This window comes from Melozone crissalis, unplaced genomic scaffold (assembly GCF_028551555.1).
Source record: "Melozone crissalis strain CALT ecotype California unplaced genomic scaffold, PUWL_Pcris_2 ptg000042l_1, whole genome shotgun sequence".
NCBI lineage: Eukaryota > Metazoa > Chordata > Aves > Passeriformes > Passerellidae > Melozone > Melozone crissalis.
In genome coordinates this window covers 23,373,339-23,395,881 of record NW_026535820.1, presented here as the reverse complement: position 1 = coordinate 23,395,881, position 22,543 = coordinate 23,373,339, and the positions used below count along the sequence as shown (strand labels likewise).

The 22,543-nt window shown below is 36.7% G+C and overlaps 1 protein-coding gene across 1 annotated transcript in view; it reads right to left on the bottom strand.

Annotated features, from left to right (window-relative positions):
- CEP192 (centrosomal protein 192) overlaps positions 1 to 22,543 on the bottom strand; it is a 75,018-nt gene that overhangs the window by 20,410 nt on the left and 32,065 nt on the right. Inside the window, exons 24-42 of the mRNA XM_054285438.1 lie at positions 21,338 to 21,461; positions 21,081 to 21,211; positions 18,416 to 19,433; positions 18,175 to 18,298; positions 16,936 to 17,107; positions 14,607 to 15,486; positions 13,324 to 13,472; positions 11,496 to 11,726; positions 9,946 to 10,071; positions 9,425 to 9,559; positions 9,170 to 9,233; positions 8,372 to 8,511; positions 8,156 to 8,248; positions 7,241 to 7,356; positions 5,601 to 5,777; positions 3,725 to 3,815; positions 2,842 to 3,018; positions 2,057 to 2,317; positions 1,735 to 1,844 (exon numbers count right to left, since the gene is read on the bottom strand). Coding sequence (XP_054141413.1) covers positions 1,735 to 1,844; positions 2,057 to 2,317; positions 2,842 to 3,018; positions 3,725 to 3,815; positions 5,601 to 5,777; positions 7,241 to 7,356; positions 8,156 to 8,248; positions 8,372 to 8,511; positions 9,170 to 9,233; positions 9,425 to 9,559; positions 9,946 to 10,071; positions 11,496 to 11,726; positions 13,324 to 13,472; positions 14,607 to 15,486; positions 16,936 to 17,107; positions 18,175 to 18,298; positions 18,416 to 19,433; positions 21,081 to 21,211; positions 21,338 to 21,461 — 4,319 coding nt within the window. The remainder of the gene's footprint in view (positions 1 to 1,734; positions 1,845 to 2,056; positions 2,318 to 2,841; positions 3,019 to 3,724; positions 3,816 to 5,600; positions 5,778 to 7,240; positions 7,357 to 8,155; positions 8,249 to 8,371; positions 8,512 to 9,169; positions 9,234 to 9,424; positions 9,560 to 9,945; positions 10,072 to 11,495; positions 11,727 to 13,323; positions 13,473 to 14,606; positions 15,487 to 16,935; positions 17,108 to 18,174; positions 18,299 to 18,415; positions 19,434 to 21,080; positions 21,212 to 21,337; positions 21,462 to 22,543) is intronic.

Genomic DNA, 22,543 nt, shown 5'->3' with positions numbered 1-22,543 from the left:
AGGAGAATGCTATTTTGGTTACAAGTGAAAGTTTTTTGAGAGGAAAAATTGACTAATCAATGTCAGAGTGGCAGCAGGTGCCAGCCAACAGCAGGAACACAGAGCCAACAGCATGACTGCCAACAGCACAGAAAAGACTGGGAGGCACAGGAATATAAATAGTCCTGGGAAAAATGGGAAGATACAGGTCAGCAAGAGGAAATGTGGCACTCAGATAAGGTCAGGGCCATGGAAGAAGAAAGAATACCTGAGCACTACTAACTCTCATGTCTAAGCTACTTACTGGGCTGCTGACTATATATAATTTTGGAGTAAGGAACTTGGGGCACAAGCTGGCAGATGAGGCAGAATACTCACCTCACATTCTTGCCCCTAAGTCCCAAATCACGCTCTCGTTCTAGTGCATAATTACAGAATGGGGTTGGACTGGCTTGGACAACTTAGTCATTTCAAGACATATACATCTCTTTCAAGTTATCAAGGGAGATTTTAGAAAAATTCCCATCAAGAAACAACCAGCTAGACCACTACTTTCAAGAACAATATGTCAGCCTGCTGACTAATAAAATCAACAAGTCATTTTGCATACATAACATCCACAACCTGAATTTAAAAAATGAAGTTTCCAATAATACTTATGTAGTTGTATTCAGCTTCTACATGGGTTTTCTGTTGATCTGTAGACTAAAAGCATTCCCGCATGGGTTTTTGTTGATGTGTAGACCAAAAGTGTTCCCTAAGTACTTTATCCCTTTAAGGAGGATTCCAAGATAGAGAGCATTGCCTCACACAAAACAATTCATACAAAAAAACAGGAACAAGCATCCTCTAAGATATCTAAAATAAGCCAGTTTCCTATCAAGGTCAGGAACTCAGCTACTCTATGAGCTTTTTATTCAAAGCCATGCAGTTAAATCCAGACGTGTTTAACACTTTGTTTGGATAAGGATATACACAATGACTGTCATACACTGTCAGGCAATAGCATTTAAAATCAATAATAAAATAATGCTGTTTTGAAGTTTTGCACTGAATTATGATTATCGGCACCTTACTGCTCTACCTAGTCTGAACATTCTGCATTACACTGAACCCCATGGACAGCACAAGTCACAAGTGCAGCTTCTGTCACTGAAGGCAGAATATGCCACTTCTGTGTGTTTGAGTAACATAAACTGAAATGCAGAATAAGATGACCACTATTTAAGATCAGCAAGGTATTCTCCACAAGTTTCCATGAGCATATGTGCATGTTATTTTTCTCATATACACACCTACTCAAACACATTCTTTGTCAACAGAATTCAGCAAACCAAGACATGAACTTTGTTTTAAACTGAATACCCCTGGATTTTAGCACTATTCTTTTCATGAGCCTTTTCTTTAAAGTTACATACACATTAGAAAGAGAAATACAAAGACATAACACAGATCTCTTTCAATACATAAATGAAAACATTTCCCCATAACCCAATACACTTGAATTTAAGTAAGTTAAAACAGAATAAAACCCTTAACTAGGATTCTAGCTACAGTAAGCAAAGCCATAAATGAACAAACCCCCATCAACAACTTATATGTGGAAGGCTTTTAATAGATCACTACATATCATCATATTTTAGCTTGTTCTTGCTCTTTTTGGAAACACATCAAAATATACTTGTGGCAGCACATACCCCTAGCTTTAACTTCTCATTAAACATCTGTCTGTTCCAACAGCAAAGCACATCTCACCTGCGATACTGCTGCCTAGAAACTTCATCTCCCCAAAAGAGACATAGTGTTGATACCACCATGCTTGGAGAGAAGTTCTTTTCCATTGGATTCCATGTTACAGTGACCACCTGATAAAATGAATAGACAACACACTGAGGGAAAAAAAAAATCTTAATGTTTGCATTAATGTTTGGACTATGAGTCAACAGATTACTACAATAAAAGTGGATCAGGACATAAAAAATAGGTGAGATTTTAATAAAGAATTAGTCAGACATTTTCAATTATGACATTTAATTTAAATTCATAAAATTTGCTCAGAACAAAGCACTGTACTTACTTCATGTGTTCCTTCTCTTAGTACAAACTGCTCTGGAGACACTCTCATAACCTGAGGATCTATCATTGTTTTTGTGTGCAGGTTTCCCAAGCACAGCACCTTAACATAGGCAGCCCGGGAACCTGTGTTTCTCACGTGGAAGGAAGCTTTCTGTGATCTTGCAGACAACGAGCATTCCAGTGTAACCAAGAAGCTATCTGACAATTTTTTAACATTTTCTAGAATTATATTGCTTGTTCCTCCATATCCAGATAATGGTATCTGGGAGAGAAACAAAACACACCATCAAAAAAAGAAGTACTTCAAATGAAAAAAGCTTACTAGCAAAACACATTTATGTACAACTGTGGTAAACTATATACACTTACAGAAAAACAAATGAAAATGTTAAAAATGTGAACTGAAAAGCCCTTGCAAGAAATAGAAAAGCTTAAATTTACTCAATCATTTTCAAGTTCTACTTCCAAGTTTGTTTAAGCCCTACCTATAGAACAAGACAAGTTCAGATTTTTTAACACTTCTAGAGTTAAAATCTTAGGCTACTTTTAATGTAGTACATAAAATATTTCATCATTCTCAAAGGAAAGAATTACATGCAAAACTGATACTCATGTTCAAAGCATAAAATGTAGTGGCCATATGACTTTAACAAGTATACAGATGTCCATAATATGTATCTTGAATTTTCAAGTTTTTGACAGAAACACCTATTCAATGCTAGATTTTCAATAATTACCCAAAAAAAGTACATTTAAAATTTTTAAAAGTTATGTTGGGACTCTTACAGTAAACTTAATTCCTGGCTTTGATTGAATCCCCAGCTGTTTGATTTCCAGCTTTGCAAAGCAGCAAGTTACTCGAGTGGGTGTAAACATCAGGTATATGTTCGTATCTTCTTTGGGACGCATTCTGAGCTCCCAGCTACTGGTTAAGCGTTGTTCTGATCCAAATATACTTTGCAGCTATAAAAACAAAGACATCAAAACTGAGTGACTATAATAGAAAAAAAACCATAGCAGTACAACTTACTACACTTGGATGGAAGAATTAACTTCTTTGAACTGCACATTAACCTCTCTGACAAGGGCATATTTAAAGTTGCAATGCTTAATATGCAATGAAATTACAAAGTACAAGATACTTCATAGTCCCATAATGAACACTTCGATGCCTCTCAGTTTAGACAGATTTTTTTGTCCTCAATCCCCAACCTGTCAAGGCTGAACTTTACCATGATTCTCTGACAGTATAAGATTTTAAATTTAAAAAAATCTGAACATTTGAGGGAAAATGAGATATAAGTCAATGTAGGTTACATAACAAAAAGACCCATTAGCCATGGTAATTCCTAAAGGCTAATTCCAGTTTTTCTATCCTCATCTAGACTCCCTCCTGCAAGAAGAGCCATTGATGGACCACTCCACCAAGTACTGACTCTGCTGTGAAACAGCAGCTTAGAGAGCCGTAAACAGAGCTCCAGTTTGCTGCAGCACTTCTATTTCAGCGGCTCCCAAGAATACCAGGGTAGCTTAAGCTCTTCTACCACACTCATCTTGGCAGTCTCAAAACAAATACAGGCTGCTAACACTTCAGGGCAAAAACATTTTCATTATAAACATAGCCTGGTAACTGTCATAAACACTAAAGAGAAATTTTAATGGCAGGCACCTGAAAGGAGTCTTGATCCTGGCCTCTTATCAACAATCTTAAATGCTGCGGCACAGATGGAGAGTCATTTCTTAGAATTAACTTCTTCTGTCTGAAAAATACATTTGGTTAGATTTTACAGCAAATACAAATTAACTGCATATATTAATTCATGGAAGCAATGGAACTGGGACAGTCAATTTTGAAGTAATTTAATGGAAAAAAATCACCTCTTGGAGCAATAGAATATGTTAAATAAAAAGTTATTTCTCTATTATCAAACTTACACATCCTACACTGTTATACACCAAAACACACAAATACTCATAGCAAAACAATCCCCAAATATACATATATATTAAAAATATATAGTTTTCTAAAGTTCAAGTACTGTACTTAACAGCCTGAACTTTCAAAGAAAGCAGCAATTGTATCAACACAAAAAATCCATAAAAATCCCCACTTCAGGACACAGTTATGATGAGTTTATCCAGAGAGACTTGGTTATGCAGAAACCAAGTCTCGTGAGTAGTCTGGCCCAGATTCACAGGAACAATTGTAAAGAACTAAATTCAGGATAACTTCTCCTTCTCATGCACTTCTCAATGTAATAGCAACACAGAAAGTTACAGTCACTTAACAGAATCAGGTTGACTGAAATAGTTTTTTTTCTCTGCGATACATCCTAGCATTGACGAGGCTTCTGGTACTCAGAGCTTTTCTCAGCAGAGGTAGGAAACATCTCCAGCAAGAGCAAGTGCCTTTGTCATTTTAAGAAGTCAAAAAACATTGACAAACTCAATTTGACAAACTCAGAACTGCTACAACATAAGAGAACAGATCATGCAGTTGGAATTAAAGAGGAGGACAGAGAGAGCAAAACCTCTCTCTATCAACACTGGCAGACACTCTTTTGTACTCTGTTGAAACAAAATTACAGAAATAATTTCAGCTTCCTAAAACCAAGGGTTCCTCAACACAGTTTTACAGGAGGAACAGAAAATAAAAACATTGCAGCATACAGGAAAGAAGCAGTAATTCCTAAATACCAAATAACCAAAACTACTGTTAGAAGCACACTACACCTTAACAAACCAGAAAAACAGAAATGCAGCTATTAGAAACAATTATTGGATACAAACATTGATTTTAAACCACCAGGAACATGATAAGATCATCAGAATCAAAAAGTTCAGTACCAACCAACAGTGGATTAGTTCTTCAAGTAATTACTAGAAGTTCAGAGATTTGCAAAACTTGCAGACTTTACATATAAAAGAAGCAAAGAACATCCTAACAATTAGGAACAGTTTCACTAAAGCATAGAATAATAAACCTGTAAACTTGAAACTAAAAAAGTGTGGACAAGAAGTAGTCTGAAGGATAAAATAATTCATAATTGGTGGCAAAACAGATTCTCCACATTAGAAGTTTTAACCCCGAAACACATTCAAATCAATCAAGAGTTCATGCTATTCAGATGGTCAAATTACATTACCCAGACTGGATTTTGTTCCTTGTCATGGATGAGATGAAGCATAATTAATCTCTAGCAAGAGATAGGTATCAAAAGAATCAACAAATTTTTTCTATCAACTTAATTGAAGAATACTTTTCTCCTCATTTCTACTTACATGACACACTAAACTTACAGAACCAGATATTCTAATCATAACTAAAGAGTCCTCAAGAACACACAAAGCTTAAACAAGATCAGTTTGTTTCCAAAACTTTCTTGCACAAGAAAAATAATTGCAATATACTTCTTCTTTCACTTGAGGCACAGAACAAATTACTGCCAATTATCAGTGTGAATGGGAAATTTTATTTTAAATAAGTGCAATATCAAATACTTAACATTATATTCTATATGAACAGCTGTTCAACTTATACTTACACTGATGATCCTAGTGATACTGCTCCCCAGGCAATGAACTGCTTGTTGGAGAGGATGGGTGGAATGTCTGAGCACCTAGCAGGTGCAGACACAGGTCTGTTTTGCCCAGATTCTACCTCACCTTCGATCATCACTTCAAACTGAGGCCCAGATGGCAGCACAAGGATTTTCAAGATGCTTTAAAAATAAATGCAGAAATTTAAATCTCACAATAGAAGAAGATTAGCTGGGGAAATCAAAACATAACTGAAAAAATATTACAGATAGGCATTTTTAAAACTATCTTCTTAAGGCAAAAAAATAAACACTTCTTTTTATTTTATGACAAAGGCCAGCTTTAGGTATGGCCTAAAGTAAGCTCTAAGTACACATGCCCCACGTACCTCACACAGTCTTACAAAGTATTCCATCTGGAAATGATTCAGATAAATATTTCAGAGACTACAGCTCAAAAGTATTTTTTGTCCATACTAATTATTTTGACAGGGTAATTTTAGAAAGAAACAAAGTCTGGCTGTAGACTAAAGAGATGCCTTTTGAATGCCATGAGAAACTTCATTGAATTTTTACAGGTGTGAGATATCCAGGAGCACCAAGGAAGGAAATCTAACTTTTAAATAATAGCCTGAATCATTTGTTATAGCACAGAGAGATTTCAAGTCAAGAAAAAAACCTCAAGAATCTCCATTCTAGCTGTCAGTGAATCCCTATGACGCTTGCTAACAAAGCCCTGAATCCCATCAGCAGAGAACATGGACTCTGGTTACTGCCTCAGTTAAGTTTATTAGTCTTTAGGCAGCACTTGGATGTAGATTACCAAGTTTCCAATCCTCTTGAGTACCTCAAGCCTGTAAAAATTCAACCAATCCAATAGGATCATACTGTCACTAGCACAGAACTTCATTGTTTTATTTAAATGCACTGGGGAGAGTGAAGTTGAACACATATTGAAGATATTCCTTTGTCCATTCTTGCAGAAACTGGAAATCATGTAGCAAGAGAGGGAAAGCTGCTCTGGAGAAATGAATCATTGCCAAAAACTCTCACATGACATCTTAATTGTCACTTGAACCAATCAAGTTAATTTTACAGAATGAAGTTCAACAGGAGCTAATGAGCAAAACTATGAATGCTTCATCCATCTGCAAAAGGAACTTGTACACTAGTGTTGTACAGAACAAACTTTTATTTGAGTACAGCAGACAAATAAATACTTAGGATCCTGATCTGTTCTTGACATTTTTCACATGTAAAACAGAAATAACATTTCCCTTGCCTCAGGGAAGCAACTGAAGAGGCTGCTGAAGGTAAGTATTTTGAAGCTTTGCTGTACTTTTGAAATAACTACTGGATAAAGGGCCACAGGGATTTACTCTGTTTATTTACACTAAACATATGTCTTAGAATATTTCTTGATAGGAAATGTTATCTATTCATTCTGCTATACACACACCTATAAGAGGGAGATATTCTACAGAAAAGGTGAACCTTAACAAAAATCCTTTTGTAATGGATGAGAACTCTCATGAGAACAACTGAAGTCAAAAACTCTCATATGGGTGAAACTTTCAATTTGTGCATTACCCTAAGGTCAAAAGTAGTTCAGTTTAACACATGCAGCACAGAATTAGTTATATTACCTTTCTGTAGTTGTTGTGCTTTTTGGAAAAAACTGGACAGTCACTACTTGTTCTTCTCCAGGAAAAAGGAAAAGATCCTCGGGTTTAACAGCAAAGCAGCTGTCCTGATCTGATATCTGAAAGCAGGCAAGGGCAAATGGGAGGGTTAGTTACCTATTTTAAGGGACTAAATACTTCTACAAAATGTAATACAATTTGGTTCTGCACCTGTTTTACATGCAATTCAGACAATTTGAACACTCCTGGAGTCTTCAACACTTTATCAATTAGCACCCAGTATCATCACTTAATGTGGCAGATCCTATTTCCATGGCCTCTGATCTTAGAAATGATGGGCTAACACATCTCTTTTTGTAAAATGGAACCAACTGTTCCTTCTGTTGACTTTGAAATGCAAATTTCAAATGTGGTTAGTTATCTTTCAGTCTGGAACCACACTTTCCATAGATTCTCAAAAAGGTCAAGTAAAGATATGGCATATTTGAAAAGAATTCACTTTGGGTTGGCAAGATGTACACTAAAAACTACTGCAGTTTTGTTAGAAAATACAGATGTTTCCCAATGCTAATATTCATCTTTGCCTTAAGCAGGCTTTACTCTACCAGCTAACTAACACCTGCTATGCAGCACAGGCTTCCCTACTTTTACATAACAAATATTTTAGCTAAAATTTATTTAAAATCATAAAGGTATGTTTGTTACAACAAGTGAAACTGAAGTTGAGCAAAAGAACGCCCATAAGCTTTTTCTAAAAAAGTAAGAAAATCCCTTTGGCATTTTTCATTCCCTCTATGTAAACTTGGAAAGCTTTTATCAAACCACAGAGCTGAGCTAAAATCCCAAGGCTCACCTCTAGCTTCAGTACAATATGAACAGCACAAAAATAATGATTTCAAGAGGGAAAAGCCAACCTACCTGAACTTTCAAATGTACACTAATGTTTCCAGAATTTACTAATGGCAGCTGCTGCTTGACTGTTGAACCCACACTTGCAGACAGATGTATTTTCTGTAAAAATAAAGTAAGTGTATATCTGTATATATACATATATAATAAAGCCAAACATTACAAAAGTAGGAGGCTAGGAGAGGCCAACTGTTCTTGAAATACAGTTTGTAAATACACACAAACCTCTAAGTCCTTTGGAATACGTATCCTTGCTGTTCCAGCTCTTGCTCTGAGAAAAATACTTTTAATCACAGTGCTAGGTCCTGGACTATCCACTTCCACATCCACTCTTGCCAGGAACTCCTCTGCTGGACCCAAGGAATCTAGGAACAATTCCATGAGTAGCAAACGCAAGTGTGCCAACAGCAAAGGCCATTCCTATGGATGCACGTCTCACTTCAGCTACTCTTCAATCTTAACATATCCATGGGGTGAGAAGAACAGCTCTCCCATTAAAAGTGCAAGACTTTTTTCCCCTCTTTTAAATAAAGTCTCACAGAACCTTATTTAAGAGTTTTACCTTTTTGTCACATGTGACTGAAATTGTCACTAATGCAAAGAAAAAACTCATCCTACCACACCAGCCAAACTAGTTGATATATATAGTATTTTCTATTCAGCAAGTCAGAACAACTCAGAAATTTCTTCAAATTTATTATCTATTTTGCAATTAATGCAATGTTTTCTTAAGTGATGGTTTAATTCCCTCAGTAACAAGAGTTAACACAAATTCCAGGCATCTTGCAGTAAATTTTGTACAGCTTCATACTTACGTAAAAATGTCCCTGGTAATACATAAAGGATTAAGACATAGAGACATTCTTTCTCCTACAGTTACTAAAAATGAATATGATACCTGAAATATTAGCACACACAAACCAAACATGGTTTCAGGTTTGCAGCCTGTTCCTGCAATTCTAAAACACATATACATTAAAAGTCAAATCTGTTTCAGCTGAAATGAAAATCCAATTATTTTACCTGAAGAAGAAATTTGTTTCTTAGGTGCATGGAACAGAACCCAAACTGTTAAAGCTTCAGGATCCTGAAAAAGAAATTGGTTGACTCACCTTATGGAAGGGAGAAAATTATTGAGAGGAGAAAACAAAACACCCACAAAACCTGAACATGCAAAAGGTGTGCTGCCCAAAAATCATTACTGTGAACTCAAATATTCAGCAATGTCACTTCAGACAGCAAGTAAAAAGAAGAATTGACCAACTACAAACTACTCACTTGCCCATCATAGCTTGCATGTATCACATGGTTTACAACTGATGGAGCTGCTGTCTGAGAAACTGCATCCATTTGTTCATTAGAAGTATTAACAGGTTCCTTGGAAAAGGTGAAGCACCTCCAGGCTACTGCATTCTGTCAAAAAAAGAGAAGTATTACAAGTATTAAATCTCTTATTGTCAGTAACAGCAATGCTCACAAAGCTGAGAAATGCAAGACAAGTTTTGAATGATTCAAGTAGCTTGGAAAAAACAAAGGAACAAATTTGTGCTGTAGCTTTGAAACATGAAACAAAACCCCACGCACCTATCCCAGAAGCATTTTTCTTGGTACCATTACAGCAGAATCAAATTACCACCCTGCAAAAACTATTTATTTCCTGACTAACAGAAGACTTCTTGAGAAGTCTTATATCGAGTGTCCAAGATCTATTTCTTAATGATCTGTAACAAAGTGTTTGGGTACTAAAATCCAGTATCACAAGATGTTAGCTCTCACATACAGAGCTTTACTGTACTTACTGCGTTAATAATAAGTCTAATTGGCATAAAAGCATGGGTTTTGTTGATAAGTTTTAGGGGAAGAGCCTTCAAATTGCCAAAAGGCAAGTCACCAAAATCCAGGCAATCTTCTTTTCCTGTTTCCACCTGGTTTTAAAACAAAGCAGAACTTAGAAGAAAGGAAAACCTTCAAAACACTCTACCCTACAAAAGTACCAGGATGTTACTCATCTATTTCACCCTCTTAACCCTATATCCACATATAATACAAACTATTACAGCCTAAGAATCATGTTTTCTTTGATATTAGAAGGGGCTACAGCCAATTGGCTATCTCCCATACATTTTACTTCAATCAATGAAGCCAGTCTTAGTGCAATGTTTATCCACCAAAATCCAGCATACAACCAAGTTATTTTGGATAATGCAAATTAAAAGTAAGTTTAAACCATGATTATTGCTAGCAAGTAAGAAATGCCAGTTTTAGATAGCTAAAAACACATTTCAGCAAGTTGAAAGTTAAGAAAATAAGGGACAGTAATTTTTGCTAGCTTAAAAACACCTAAATGTCATGATCTGCAGCAAAATACAGCTTTTATTTGGTACTTTTTCCAATCTCAGGAATGTAACAACAAGATTGAGCACAAGGTTTAAATTTTATTTGAACATGACACAAGTTTGAATATACTATGAATAACATGGAGAATGGACTACATGTGAAAGAATTAAAAATGCATTAAAAATAAATAAAAATTTATTGAAGAAGCATTAAAAATTATGTCAATTTGTGTGCATTCATTACTTCAAAACACAATTAGCCCAAAGCAAGTTAAAAGACCGCCATAAATTAAAAGAAAATGTCCACTGTGGCTGATGACTGAAAATTTTACTTTTATCAACCATGTCACAGACTACCATGTAATTTGTTCAGGCACCTCCACAAGTATCATCAAGCCTTTCTATGCCTGTCCATACTCTTAAATCAAGAACTATATGAAGCCAGATTTAATTATTGTCACACTCTCTCACCTGGTTGTTCTTCATGATAAGACACAAGACAAAAGCACTTTACACATGCATGTAGTTTTAATTTTTAATTAGTCCAAAATAAGAAAATATTCTCTACAATCATAAACAAGGTAGTGGTAGTGAGAAACCAAGACAAAGCCTACTTTATGTAAAAAATAAAGAATTCCTTACAATTGGAAAGAAATGCTTTTTGTTATGATAAATTCCCAATCCAACACAGCAGATAAGCATCTGATAAGCTAAGCATCAGATGTTTAAGGTCTGAACAATGAAAAAGTAATGCCCAGTCTTTTAACAACAAAAAAGTAATTTTTAATTTATTCTTTCCACACAGAAGCCTTCACTTCTAGCTAGCTGTTTTTGCACAACTGGAACTTCCCAGATAACAATGTGCTTCTCAAAAAATTTCCTCTATTACCACTCAAACATATGAAATTCCAAGTTTCTTTGAGGAGCAACCTTGCAATCCTATTATTTTCCAGTGTCATGAAATTATTCATAAAATTGCAACAACAAAAGACCCACAATAAACAGCAACTTACTTCTATATTAGGATTTTCAGCAACTGCTGTCAGAACTACCCTGCTTGCCAAAGCTTCTGACTGAACGATTGTCTCAGCATCTGCAGAAACTGGCCAAGATGAAACATTGAGGATACACTGGAAGATCCCCGAGCGGGAAGGTAAGAAAAGTATTTTCAGGTCGTTGGTAGAGTAGGGTCCTACAATGGTTTTATTCTTGAAAACCAAACACGGATATTTCATAGGATCCATCTGAAAAACAAAATACCTGGCATTTTCAAACAGGCCTTTTACCAGAAGACATTTAATTTCCATCTGGCACCACTGCTTAACACAGACATTTTGTATATATTTCTCCTCCATTTAATTAATGCATCTTCATATCCATGGCCCATTTGCATCCTGCTCGACTGCAGACCTCTTCTTTTAATTTAAACAGACAAGTCAGCCTGAAAATTGCTGAGGTTTCTTTCTACCATCTAGTGAAAGATTGACATTGGGAAAATTATTAAGTAAAACCCTGATTTTTGAGAAAGAACAGCAGTGGATCTCAAAGTTGACTGAAAAAAACATCGGTTTTAATCACACTGTGCAAACAATTGCATATATTTATTCATGAAAACAACTGTAAAGCAATTTCATTTTTAAAAAATCACCTCTTGATCCAACAGAATCACTGTTTACAGGAGATGCATAAAAGCTCTACGAAGCTGATTAGAAAATCATGCAACAAATCCTTATACACACACACACACATCTATACATACACACAAGCACACAGAATTGTGGCCTGATGTTCTTCAAAGAGGAAGCATTCTAAGAAAACAAGATCAAAACCAGAAATCATGCCCCTGGAAAGACACATGCTATATCTGCTGGAAGAATATACCTGAGGGATGTGATCAGGATTTCTAAGACTTATAAGATGCAATATTTAAAGCAAATAATTGTCTGCTATTCCTCAGTAATATGGACGAAAAAACCAGCATGAACAGTATTTTAAAAAAGAAAAAAGCAATACTTGATACAATCTACAGCTGAACTGAACTGTGGACAACACTTCATAGTTTCAACAGATTAGCTAGATAAAGAGCACTATACCAAAAACTAGTAAGAACAGAAATAACAGCTAACTAAAGTTACCAGGTATCAAACTGCCAAAAGCTCAGAGTATCCTATGCCTGTTCTGTTGTTATATTCTTCTCTACTAAGTGTATTCATCAATAAAAGAAATTAAATCCTTCTGATGGACCTTGAATCTAAGTCATTCTCAAGTTCTCAAGGTATTTAACTTCTGGAACTATTAGTATGATAACAGAATTATACAGAATTTAACAAAATTGAAGTGCAAGACAGCCAACATATGGCCTACAAGCTACCTACAACCCACAGAACACCCCATCTAGCTTGAAGCCTGCCCTAAATATTTCTCATTTTCCATCACTCAAGATCTCCTGATTTCAAGAAAAAGAGGAGAAAACTGCCAAAAATATTTTTGCAGTAACAGTCCTATAGCAGTTTTTTTCAGTAGTATGGATGTTTCCTGGCCTATGGTTGACTTTTCTTGCAAGCACAAAGGTGGGAATGAATAACTCAAACTCAAACCTTCCACATTACATACACACAACATAATTCTACAGAACAATCCTCATGTGGCATTTACCTCACCAAGTTTACTTGCCAGAGGAAGTCAGGTGGCCTGGCTAAAGAAAGTAGGATTGCTTTTGTGTATATTAATGATAAAACAGGAAAAAAATCACAGATCTGTAAAGAGGGCCTTGATTTTACATATGATATCTGCTAAGATTACAATATTAATCAGCTTTATGAAAAAGAAAAAATCTCTTACCCTTTCCCCATTAACTGAAACACTGAGTATCCCAATGTTGACCTGCAACCACCGGTCAGTTGGATTATAAACACTAAGAACCGTCTGAGATGCAATTCCCACACAACAGGCAGTAGGAAACTTCAGTTCTTCTGGTACTTTTATATGTCCTTTGGAAGAAAATATGCTCCTATTAGTTACAAGTACTCAGAAGCAAATCAGCATTCAGGCTGCCACCAAGTTTGTGAACTCATCTGACAAATGCTTCATTATGGCAAGGAAATGTTTGACTCCTACAGTTCTCATAACAATGTTTTTCATAAGCGTGAAATTTGACATTTTGATCATTTCTAATTTGCATCTTAAAGTTTTACTGTCACACAAGCAAATGCTTATGGAAATGGCACATTCCATTGAGACCCACAAAGTGTACGTGTATATATATATATATATATATATATACACACACACATACTTGATAAACACTCAGTGGTCACAATTTAATCAGCGCTAGCCCAACTCGGAAAATCTGAACATTACTAGTACAAAATCTTGTTAGTATAAAAATTGGTAAGGAGTATTTCACTATTTTAAAATGCACTAAGATCAATTATTTGGATCAATAAACAAGCTCTAAACTGTTACATATTCAAATCTTCAATTCTACTAGTTTGTCATTTAGGCTGAAAGAATTAGCCAGGAAAGAAAAAGTACAGCAAGATTGTAGGTTAAAATAAGTTTTTAAAATGAAATAGTAATTTGTGTTGCTTAGGTTTAGAGCTAAGTGTAGAAAGGACAGAGGACACTTGGCAGCTCATCCTTCCCTGCAAAACCAGCAAACAGTTTCAACCCTCTATGGGGTTCAAATTTCTTACGAGTTTTGGCCTTCACTGACTGCTAACGCTAAATTAGGCTGAAAATAGAAATGTCCTCTACTTTCCAGATAACATACAATGGAATTTCAAGAGCATGACTTGTCTTGCCTAGTTTGAACTGCAGCTAGGATTTCTCTTCCTCCTATGAAAGGTAGTTCTACATCCTTCACACAAACAGAAAACTAATTAACATTGAAGAATGCTGAAATTCTGATAAATGTTTTTTTAAGACCATTAGAGGAGCTATAAGAATAGGCACTAAATTCAGAGAACAACATTAAAGGAAAACTAGTAACAGGGTTTGCATAAACAATAATTGCAGTTACATTTAGTACCATCTTAATTGTATTTACTGTAACATAAGCAACATCACTATCACCATTCCTGTCCACAGCTGTATTTCAAATACATTGTAAAAATCACACTCACCATTATCAGGTGACTTTGACAACTCCCACTCCCTTCCCCCAGCTCCAAGAGGTTGTCCAGTACATGGTTTTATATTTAAGATATTATTACTCCATGAGGTACTGTGTGGATTATAAAGTGAAGCTGCACCCAAAAAGCCAGGACCAATATTTGGACCTAAAGGAATTCCTAACATAAGTGGATTCTCAACATGTCCTCCTGGGATACCAGAACAAGGAAGCCCTGCTGGAAGGCCAAAACCTGCAGCGTTGCAGCCATGAAAGTGAGACAGAACTGCATTTCCTGGAGGTTGTTTAGCTCCCAGATGCTGTTGTGCAAATGGAGTTGTTGCGAGACAATGCCCTGTAAGCAAGGTGGGGACAGAAGAAGAGATTGCTTGACTCTCAGAGGTAGTGACATGGGATTTAACAGTTGATATATGAACATGCTGTTCACCACATGGGTTTTGTTTGCATGGCAAACAGGTGTTTAATCCAGAATAAACAGGCATTCCTTGTCTCTGTGCTTTGTTTGTTTGATCCTGACACAGTTCTTGTGCATCCATGTTGACAGAAAGCGGCGGAAAGGTGCAGAGTTGACTTGGTAAAGCTGATTTAACACGGTCTAGCTCTTCATGATTTGCTGGTCCATTTGAAGGAATAAATGGAAGCTGATTCATCCTCAGAAAACCTTCTTTGGCCAGTTCTTGGTCCAGTACATTATGAGGTTTTCTTTGAAGACCAGCAAGTTCATTTTCTTCTTGTTCCTGGTCAGTACTAAGTATTGCTTTTTTTCTATTTCTTCGACATGAGCGGTCTTCTAGATTTTCTTTTCTATGTTCCTGCAGAGGAACTGGGCTGGCCTGAATTATTGTTGTGCTCAGTTCACCAGCATCTTCATCCTAGTAAACAAATATAACATGCAGTATCACATGTTTAAGAAAAGCAATAGGATACATAAGACACACGTAATTCTGTACTGCCTGGAAACTTTCCTGTCTGATCATTATGGGGACTGCCATCCAATATAAATAATCAAGTTTGTCTTGTCTGAAGTTTTACTTCTTTAACTGTGTGTATATATATATATATATATATATATATATATATGTATATATATATTTATGTGATAAACAGTCAGTGGTCACAATTTAATCAGCACTAGCCCAACTCGGAAAATCTGAACATTACTAGTACAAAATCTTGTTAGTATGTTAGTATGTATGTTAGTACTGTGACTGTTCACCTTGAAAAAGAAAACTTGCAGCACCAATCTGTCTCCTATCCTTAAGACACATTTTACTGGGTCTGGTTGAGATGGAGTTGATTTTCTCTGCAGCGGTCTCTGTGGTGCTGCATTTTTAGATTTATGTTCAAAACAGCATTGACAACACACCAGACATACTAGACAGATTAGAAAAACCAAAAAACTGAATGGTCTTGAACCAAATCAGTAACTGAAAAGGATTTGAGATGCATGGAAATGCACTGATACAGACATTTTCTTTGTGTGCTCACAAGAAATCACTGAAGTCCAGAGACCTGCCATTTTGACAGGTAGGGTATAGCTGGAATGAGCATTCATATTAACACAGACATGCATGTAAATCAGAAAGGTTCTTCAGGTTTTATCTGTCTGTTTTTAAAATTCCATCCACAATTACACACACTTTGGAAAGGGAGAGACGTAACAGATTTCAGATTCCAAGGAATGCACAAATTCAGATAAAAGATTGCCAATTATTTTAATCAGGCTAAGACTGCAAATCTGAACACAAATTTTACCCTCAGTGCGCATTCTCTTCTAAACCAGTAAAAACACTCAGAATGACTGTCAGAGGTAGAAAATTATCGTTTCAGTCCTGAAAAAAGTAGTCCAAGCTACATTATGTATTTATAAATATTTCTCCAGAAAAAAAACAAACCAGGAAAATTATTCTGCCAACAGCTGAAGCTGAACAGCAAGGGAGCCTCAGGTATGATGAGAACAATATAGATCCTGCAAAATACTACTGGAATACTGCAGCACATTCCAAGAACAGAATGACTTAATGAGAAACCATCAAAAAGAATTAAAGGAAAAAATACATCAACTCAAACTTTTTCAAAAGTTCCTAGTTCTTTGATTGTTTTACTATGTTTGTATTTATTAGAGTGTGCGCATTTAGCACAGTTGATACCAAAACTCAAATTTCCATATAACTCAGAAGCTGGAAAGAAGAATACCTTCTCCCTATGCACAGCATATCCTAAACTGTTTGAAAACCCTTAAGGCTTTTCTAATTTAGAATTACTTTGACCTATAAATTTTGGTTTGGGGGTAAGGTTGAGGTGCCGGTTTTTTTCCTTACCCAGGATGTCTCTGGACTACGCATCACTGCTGAGTTCTTACGGGCGCTGCCGGATGCAGAGACATAGGTTAACCTGCTCATGCTTGGACTCGAGTAAACAGACTGAGGTACCACATTCTCTTTGCAAGGAGATTCCTGACAACGTGATGGGTAAGTAAAGTCCACTTCAGATCTAAAAAAGAGATTCAAAATATGCCAATAATAAAATATATATTTTTAATGCTGCCATCAAGAAAATCAATGTTACCCGTTACCGATACTATTCTAAAAGTCAACTTAATTAGCTGTTCTGTTAAATGCAATAGAAATGAGAAATCAGCTCTCAATCTTTACAAGTTCTGGCTTTGATGTACATAAAACACATTTTCACTCTATATAAATCTATATAGGTAAAACATCAGAATTCCAAAACTGACCTCAGATGCCAAGGCCACAGAAACAACACAACTTATTAAAAGAGGTGAATCAATATACTTGTATCTAACTAGATTAAAAAGTCAAATGAAATCATTTAACCTTCCATCACACCATTAGGTTTCCTGCTGAGATTCTCTTCATTTCAAACACCTGAAAACACAGGGTCTCTCAGCACTTTGCTCAACAAAAAAAGCTAACATGACAACAAAGCACTGACAATTTTAACCGGACATGCTAAGAGCTATATAACATGGCTGCAAAAATACATATTCTCCTGCACATATTAATTTCTGAGAAATGCCAGACAGCCTGTAATTCTAATAACATATCCAAACACAAACATTAGTTAAATACCAAACAACGAAGTTTAAAGTTAAGTCAGGGAAATCAGTTGCCTCATCTTATCAGTCTGCACACAACCATTAGCTACTGGCCATGTTAGTGTTTAAGATTGCAAAATTAATTTAGTTGGAATCTTATGACACTTACTGTTACTGGAACTCATTTAAGAAACATTGTACTTTCAGTTGCTAAGGTAACCTTAAACCTTGCACACAAGTATGTATCAAAATAGTCAAAAGCCACACAAACATTTCTACCCACCCTCTCCCACAATAAGCAATGATACAAATGAGAGAACCAGATGGAGCAAAATACTTCTAAGTTTAAAAAACACATCTACATTGGTCTATACAATGTCCAGCTTAGTGTATAATGAAGTCTTAGCCTAATAAAGATCACAGTCAACATTCAAACGAACACATGATCCCTCAACAATCCTTATGAAGCACTAATTCTTGTAACCTGCACCAAGAAATTTACCCTGAAAATGCTGTTCCAGAAGTCTCACTAGGAGAAGAGTGAATCAGAGGTGAAGTTGAAGGTCTGAAGCTACACTGCTCACCCTCCAGATTTAAGTCACATTCAGGTAGAACGGGTTTATGCTCTGGCAAATAAACAAAATTTAAGCACCATATTTATTTATGGACAGGAAACAAGTTTACTGACAAAAAAAAAAAAAAGCTTTTTCAACAAATAATTGCATCTATATAGGTTTACTTACCAGTATTAGTCTGGAAAGCTGGGGACAGCTTCTCAAAAGTTACATGTTTTGCATTCCCCCTATGAGGAGTACTGGCATCCTTATTTCTCTTCTCTGTATTTTGCCTCCTGTCATCACTGTTCAATTTCTGCACAGGCTTGGCTGCTGTAGGACTTACTGAGACACATTTACTCAATTGCTTGGCAGGTTTTAAGTTGCTGAGGGACACAGTATTTCCTGCACTTCTCTCCACTAAATCATTACACGGTTCAGGAACAGTATTTGCTGCTTGATCTGCTGTTTCTCTATCTTCCCCTATACTACATGCATTAGTGAGATTGCTGTTCTGGTAAGCAAGCAGATGTCGCTGTGCCACTTCCAGTTTTGCTGCTGAGAGAATTCCACATGTGTGGGCTTCATTTCCATTAAGTGTCTCTGATCCAATATCGGCATCCATTGACTGTAAATGTTTACGATTTACCAAATCTGACAACTTTTCTGAACACCGAACATTATCTGCATTTACATCTCTGTGGCTGGGAACACCAGATAGACTTGAAAAATTCTGACTGTCACCTTCTTCATTAAGACAATCAAGCAATCGCTTCTCTATTCCTTGCTGTTTGCTGTGATAATTGATGCAGTCTTCTGCAAAAGCATCCTTATGTTTCTCTTTACCCACTAAAAAGGTATCAGATGTAAGGTTCTGGACAGATGCTTCATGTTTCGTGACACTCTCGTATTCACTTTCACATCTGTTCTCATCTGTTTTTTTGAGGTATTTTTCCATATCAAATGCACTACTTTCCTCATTGCTGGATAATGCCTCATTAGTAGAGAGTTCAGCCTCTTTAGCAGCTCTAGGAAGGACACGTGTTCTTTTACTTTTATTGGAGAGTGCCATCATCATAGCAGCTAGCTGGGAAGGTTCAGCACTGGAGGAAGCATTAGCAATAGCATTTGCAATTGTGCTGATACTCAAGACAGAGTCAGAATTATTAGACAAGCTATCCTCAAACTTGCCTTTATGAATTCCATCCTAGAACAAAACAAAATGAGTTAAGCATCACGGCAAAAAACTTTTTGTTTAATGTTTTGTTTCGTGTTTGCATTTTAGGATATGGGACTATATTAACACTCTTCATTGATGCATTTTGAAACACCTGTCTAGAAGGAATGCTGCAACAGACATTCTCACTCTCCTGATTTTTAAAGTCTACTTCACAAAAGCTTTTCTAGACTAAATGATAACAATAAATAATTCTTCCTTCTACTAGGAAGCCTTAGCTCCTGTGAACCTTTAAAAATCCTAAAATGCTTTATTCAGTTCAGTTGAAAAAACTGGGAGGAAAATCCTATCAGGGACAAACAGCAGAGAAGTTACCATGATCAAATATACAGTAACATCCAAATTAACTTGAAATCATCTGCCTCTATAGAGAGAAGACACAGCTATACCTACAGCTTTTTCTACTACTCAAGTCTGATTTCTTCTTTAGTTTTCACACTGGCTATTCTTAGCAAAGGGCATAGAGTAGGTAGACAGTTGGAAACTGTGCTCTGGACCTTTCTGTCTCTCTCAGACAGATACAGACTCAGGAAGAATTGAAACCACCTGTTCTCCTGTAGATACACATGCATGACTTAACAACCTCCTCATCAAAAGACAGATAAAGCACAGAGCAGACACGCACACCATGACTGGACTGAAAACAAGCTGAACTGCCAGGCTCTAAACGTAGATCAGCAGCACTAAAGTCCATCAGGAGGCCAGTCACTCACTGGTAGAGTATCCTGGGGATCAAGACAGGGGCCAGTACTGTTCAGCAATTTCAATAGTGATGTGGATGACTGGGCAGAGGGTACCTTCAGGAAGTTCCATTATTATACAAAATTGGGAGGTGTGGCTGATAGACCAAGAGAGTCAGCTGTCATTCAGAGGGAGCTCAACAAGACAGAAAGATCGGCTGAGAAGTTCAAAGGGAAATGCGAAGACCAGCACATAAGGAGGCATAATCCCAGGCCTCTGTACAGGCCCTGGGCCAACCATCTGGAAAGCAGCTTGGGCAGAAAAGGACTTGAGGGTCCTGGCAGACAGGAAGTTGACCACAAGCCAGGCAAAGAAGCTCAACAGCATCCTGGCCTGCATTAGGAGGAGCGTTGACAGCTGGCTTAGGGAGGAGACACAGACAGGGAAGGTAGGTATCAAGGACTACCAAACTAAAAAGACACTTTTTTCAGACTTGCACCATGCTTATCTTCTTAAATTCTATCAACTGGAAGATTTTATTCCAATGCTAAAGGTAAGCTGTTTCATTAAAAAAATAGAAGGGGAAGACACAGCTGAAATTCAGAAACTTGATCACAGAACATCAATGGCCTATGAGTCTCTGAAAAACTATGGGCTGACAGACTGAGCAATTCTTAAAGTGAAGTAGGAAGGAAAAGGAAAATGAGATGGTGATCCTATCACCTAACTTACTACTACTAATGGATCATGCCATTCTAATCAAACCTACCTAAGAAACAGGGGCACCTACTAGGATTCAAATGATCAATATAAAAAGCAGTGAGCTGACGTAAAAGCCAAAATTTAGCTGTATTCAAAGAAACAATAATAATTGGAATAATTTGAATTTTGTTTCAGTTCATAGTTGCACTTTAAAGAAAAATACAAGAGAAATACCTTTGCTTTACTTTTGGTAGCAGCTTCTGTATTAATATTTTCACGCATTCCAGCAGCAGTATCCACCCTATGCCCTGAACCTTCAGAGCTGGTAAAATTCACATGTTTTTGTGTTTGTGCTTCTAAGTCATCTAACAACAACAACATCAAAAAAAAGCAATTAATTTACAGTAAGGAAATTGTCTAAAAAACCTGCATCCTTGGATACATTTGCTCCCTTAATGCCCCATAGAAAAAAAGAGCTGTTCCATAAGTACCTGAAAACACCTCAGACAACTGTGAAATCTCTCGGCCGATGTCACCTCCTGAAGAATCAGATCTCATGAGCAAAGGAACAGGCTGCCTCTTCTTCGGGGATGTAATATAGTAACCAAAAGATGGCTATAAAAAATACCCCAGAATACAGCATGAGTGTGACTGTGGTCACAAGGGTTTGCAGGATGAGAGAGAGACAAGAATGTTGATTCCATGATCAGAAGGCTTGATTCATTATTTTGTGATATATATATATATAACATATGACTATACTAAAAATAATAGAAAGAGAAGTTCTCAGAAGGCTAGCTATGCTAAGAACAGAAAAGAATGAATAACAAAGATCTGTGTGTCAGACAGAGAGCAAGAGCCAGCTCTGCCATGAGTGGTCAGTAAATCCAAACATCCACATGAGACCAATCACGGATCCACCTGTTGCATTCCACAGCAGCAGATAACCATTGTTTACATTTGGTTGCTGAAACTGCAGCTTCTCACAAGGAAAAGTCCTAAGAAAGGATTTCAATGAAAAGATGTCTGCGACATGTCACCTTTTTTTATTTAGTTAAATTAAAAAGAAAAGTGTTTGGAATTTTCTCTGCTGTGCACATGCAGAGGAAAGAACAAACATTTGACAGGTTATCTATTGCCAATCAAAACCTCACTCAAGTGCTGGTGTGGAATGAACAGGGAATTTCTTCACCTGTAGAACATGAAATTTTATCATACCACTAAAACAATCTTACAATATAAGAAAATGCAAAAACAATGCAAAGAAAATTCAAGTCCGAACAGCTGAGTTTCAGGAAAAGCCCATGGACTGAAGATGTTACTCTTTGACATCTCTGAAAGTCCTTTTTGATCCTGAAACAGGCTTGCTGCAGAAAAATGCATCAATAGTTATCAAAAGTCCATTGACAGTCATAAAACAATTTCTAACAATTTTGAGACAACTTCTGGAATGTCCTGGCCACAGCCCCTTATGGAACAACTTGGGCTGAAGCTAATTTTTGGCCCTTCAATGCTTCAGAGCTGCTGCCAGCTATTTCAACCCTTTTTATTTAATTTTTTTTTTTTTTTCGGAAAGAGCATCAGCAGCAGCAACAGTGGAGCATGAGAAAGGCCCTGGGAGGCCCTGGCCCATGTGGACGGTGGCCCAGGACCGGAAGGGGGAAGCAAAACCCCCAAACCCATCAGGAGGCCGGGAG